Source organism: Nannospalax galili, unplaced genomic scaffold (assembly GCF_000622305.1).
Source record: "Nannospalax galili isolate Female #2095 unplaced genomic scaffold, S.galili_v1.0 scaffold713, whole genome shotgun sequence".
Lineage (NCBI taxonomy): Eukaryota > Metazoa > Chordata > Mammalia > Rodentia > Spalacidae > Nannospalax > Nannospalax galili.
The window spans coordinates 634,887-639,514 of NW_008333780.1; the positions used below are offsets into that span (position 1 = coordinate 634,887).

The 4,628-nt window shown below is 46.7% G+C and overlaps 1 protein-coding gene across 1 annotated transcript in view; it reads right to left on the reverse strand.

Annotated features, from left to right (window-relative positions):
- Positions 1-3,751: 3,751 nt before the first annotated feature.
- The window catches only part of Shisal2a (shisa like 2A), a 31,025-nt gene continuing 30,148 nt past the window's right edge, over positions 3,752-4,628 (reverse strand). The window contains exon 3 of the mRNA XM_008828464.1: positions 3,752-3,990. Within this exon, the coding sequence (XP_008826686.1) occupies positions 3,752-3,990 (239 nt within the window). The remainder of the gene's footprint in view (positions 3,991-4,628) is intronic.

Consider the following 4,628-nt stretch of genomic DNA (forward strand, 5'->3'; position numbering starts at 1 on the left):
TGTACCCTGTCCATATCATTTTCTGGCTCCATCTCACCTGGAAACTGACTCATGTTTGATGATTCAGCTCAGACATCACTGCTCTGTCCAGAGGCCTCCTTCTGAGCCCTTAGACAGCAGGATACCCCTCTGTTAATAGCAACAGATCATGGCTTGGTTTAAATTTTTTCTTAATTTTTTTTTTTATTTTGTGTGTATGAATGTTTTACCTGCATATATGTAAGTATACCGTATTCTGTAATGGAGGCCAGAAGAGGGTATTGGATCCCCTAGAATTGGAGTTTTGGATGATTATTAGCTGCCATGTGGGTGCTGGGAACCAAACCCAGGTCCTCTGCAAGAGCAACCAGTCTTCTTAACTGCTGAGCCATCTTTCCAGCCCTTGATTTTTTTTTTTTTTTTTTTTTGAGACACGGTCTCCCTGTAGCCCCAGCTAGCCTGGAATTCACTATGTAGACCAGGCTGGCCTTGAACTCACAGAGCTCACCTGCCTCTGCCTCCTGAGTGTTGGGATCAAAGATGTGTTCCACCATGCCCAGCTCAGATCCTGGCTTGGAATAGACACCACTGAGTATATGATTTGTGTTCGGGTTGCTGGGTTTCGAGTCCTCCCCACTTCCCATGACAAAGCAAGAGCAGAACTGAGGTCTCCTGACTCCCAGCTTCAAGCACTTCTTCCCACTGCATCATGTGCCGTTGTCCTTTGGCTGGCTCAAGACCTGTGCACAGATGTCTAAGAATGACTGTCTCACTGTTGCAAAACCCAGAAGCAGGTCATATCTGTGACATGTCCAGAGCTGCTTTCAGTGGCTACAGGGTCTTCCTGATCTGCCCGGCACCATCTAGCAAAGAAAAGCCTCTATCAAAGTTAGGAGAGCAGCGAGGACAGACAAAGGTGGCAGTGAGCTTCCGACCTGAAGATTCCTCTGTCATGAGCTTAATAATAAAAAAAATTAGAGGTGAATGAAAAATAATAGCTAATGCATAACGCTTTCCCTTTGCCAACGTTTAGTATTTTGTGGAATAAATAATCCTGCCCCTTGCCTGAGGAGATAGCTATTTTACTATTTTCCTTGCTCGTCCAGATGAGAAACTGAGGCACAGAGGTTTCCTAGCACGTGGCAGGGTCAAGATTATAGCTTGGCATTTGGCTCCATTGTCACTGTACATAATAACATGTTACAAATATGAAACATCTGAGACCTTAGCAGACAGCCTGAGAATGACTGTTCTGGCCTCTGTCTGGCTTAGATGCTGAGAACACAGCAGACAGCCCGAGAGCACCTGGATCCAGCCTCCATGTGGTGTCGATGGAATCTCACTGAAACTGGCCCACAGCCCATGGAAAACAGATGATGCAGAGACCCAAAGTTCAGCGCCTTGTCACAATGGGAGGAAGATCATCCCACACCTACCACCCCCTCCAAGGCTCAGGGACTTTTGCTGAAGAAGTTGGAGGAAAGAATGTAAGAGCCAGAGAAAGGGGTGGTATGTTAACTGGAAGTGTCCTCCGATCACTATGCCAGCAAGCTATAGCCACACCTCCTTCCCATGCTCATCAGGGAGTCGAGGAGGGAGTCAGTTACCCCTCCCACCCAATCAGTCGACCTTAGCTGCATGTGGGGGCAGGGGCAGAGGAGATATATATATATATACCAAGGACACCAAGAGACATCTCTCTCACCATTTTGCGTGGCTGTTGGGAGGTCATAGGAAGGATCTGTATTTGAATGTGGACTTTACAGTGTGGCTGTAAATGTGCGGTGCCAACTCTTTTGTAAATAAGCCCCTACCCTATGCTCTGTAAAAAAATAATAATAATAATGAAATATTTTTAAAAAACAAGTATGAAACATCCATCTGAAATTTTAGAAAATCTTTTAACATATTCATTTTTTTTTCTAGCATTGGGTTGGAATTTAGGGCCTTGTACATGCTAGACAAGTGTTGTACCTCTGAGCTAGTGTGTGTGTGTGTGTGTGTGTGTGTGTGTGTGTGTGTGTGTACATGTTTATGGGTATGCCAGAGATTAACCTTGACTATCATTCCTCAGTGTTGCCCACCTTGTTTTTCATTTGGAGACAGGATCTCTCACTTGGCCTGGATCTGGAACCCAGCTAGGCTGGATGGCCAGCAAGCCCCCAGGACCCATCTTTCTGTCTTCCCAATGCTTGGTTAGATGATCTCATCACCATGCCTGGCTTTTACATGGATTTGGGAGTACTGAACTCAGGTCCTCATGCTTGTGTGTCAGGTGCTTTACCAACTGAGCCCTTTCCTCTGCCCCCACTGAGCTTTGCTTTACTTTTTATTTTGGGACAGTGTCTCACTAAGTTGACCAGGCTGGCTTTGAACTTGTAATCCTCTTGCCTGAGCCTCCCAAGGAAGTGGGATGACAGGCCTATGCTCCCAGGCCCAGCTTAAATCTATCACTCTATTAAACACAATAGCCTAGCAAGGGAACCAAGGTTCAGAGAGATTCAGTGACTTTGCCAAGGCCCCTGGAGCCTGTGTTTGGTGAGCTAATCATTCTTTTTCCCACTTATTCACTTAAAAGTTTTTATTTTATTTTATTTATTATTTTTATGTGTATGTGTATATTGCCTGCATGTAGGTAACTGCACCCATGTCATGCAATGCCCTCGGAGGTCAGAAGAGGCTGTTGGATCCCCTAGGACTAGAGTTATAGACAGTTGTTAGCTGCCATGTGGGTGCTGGGATTCGAACCTGGGTCTTCTGCAAGAACAACCAGTGTTCTTGACTGCTGAGTCATCTCTCCAGCCCCAATTCACTTAAAAGTTTTTAAAATTCAATTTTACTTACTTATTTTAATTTATTTAGAGTATATGTCTGTGAGCACACGGGTCATGGTGTACATGTGGAGGTCAGAGGACAACTTGTGGGAGTCTGTTCTCTCCTTCTACCACATGGGCTCTGGGAATTGAATGCAGGTCATCAATCCTGGCAGCAAACACTTTTTTTAATTTACTATTTTTATTTTATGTGTATGAGTGTTATGCCTGCATGTAGGTAAGTGCACCCATGTCGTGCAATGTCCACAAAGGACAGAAGAGGCTAACGGATCCCCTGGAACTGGAGTTACAGACAGTTGTTAGCTGCCATGTGGGTGCTGGAACTCGAACCTGGGTCTTCTGCAAGAACATTCAGTGTTCTTAACCGCTGAGCCATCTCTCCAGCCCCAGCAAACACTTTTACCTGCTGAGCCATCTCACTGGCCCTTGCTCTTTCATTCTTTCAGTCACCTGAGAAACCGACTGATGTCAGAGCCTAGTGCATGCCACACTCCCTGTCATTCTGTTCCTTATTGAGAGGCTCACTCCAGGGTGGAGAGGTAGATCTGCCCTTCCAGTGAGGACTCTCATCCCAGGGACTCCCACATACCCTACTCTGGGATAGAGAAAGCAAGTAGATGTTCCAACTCCTCACTTAGGAGAAGGTCTCGCTGGATCGTGTGGACTGGCTGCTGACCTCTTTCCCAGGACTCACATTGGTTTCCTTTGGTCTTCAGTTGGTCCCCTGGTCTTTGGTTGAGCAAGACAGTTAGGTCCACAGCAGGAACTGGGTGCTTTGTTGGGAAAAGCCCTCTTGTATCCCACCAGTCTGAAGTCTCTTCCGCCATTCCTACTTCTACCTTTCACCACAGGTAGATGAGAAAGAGAGAGAGAGAGAGAGAGAGAGAGAGAGAGAGAGAGAGCACAGAAGGAATGACTTAGAGACATTTACTGGATGTTTATGGAACTAGTCCACATGGGTCATTGGTGGGGACAGGTATCTTCTTAGGGCTGCCTGGAATGTCACTGGCAGTCACTGTGGCCATGAAGCCGTGCTGGAAGATACTTCTGGAACCCAGAGCCTGTCTCTCATGGCTTTCCAGTGTTACGTAACACTGCCTGGGAGGACTCATCCCCTGCACCTCCACTGTCATGGCTGTGTTCAAACTGTGGCAGTCAGGTGGTATCTCCTTTGGGCCTGAAAAACAGCAAGCTGAGATGGTCTGGTTCTGTAGCCCCTTTGCCCTCACAGTGTCACACCCCTGGCCAGTTTCTCTGCTGGTTACCTGAGCAGTGTTCTGTGTTCAGGCTTCAGGTGTAACATTCATACTACAAACCCTTGTTAACAATATACCACTTTGTGCCATAGGCGCTGCTCATGTTTCTTGTGAACTAACAGTTCTACTGTTAGAAGATGGAGATCTGGCCTTCACTATAACTCTAGGAAGGTTAAAAAGCCATTAAAAAGTTGAAAGTCTAGGGGCTGGAGAGATGCTAAGTGATCAAGAGCACTGACTGCTCGGGTTTGATTCCCAGTACCCACATGGCGGCTAACAACTGACGGTAACTCTAGTTCCAAGGGATCCAACGCCTTCTTCTGACCTCCTCAGGCACTGCATGCGACAGGTGCACTTACATCATGCAGAATGATCACTTATACACATAAGTAAAAATTTTTTTTGGGGGGGGTCTTTTGAGACAGGGTCTCCCTGTAGCCCTAGCTGTCCTGGATTCACTATGGAGACCAGGCTGGCCTTGAACTCACAGAGATCCGCCTGTCTCTGCCTCCCGAGTGCTGGGATTAAAGGCGTGTGCCACCAGGCCTGGCCAGTAAAA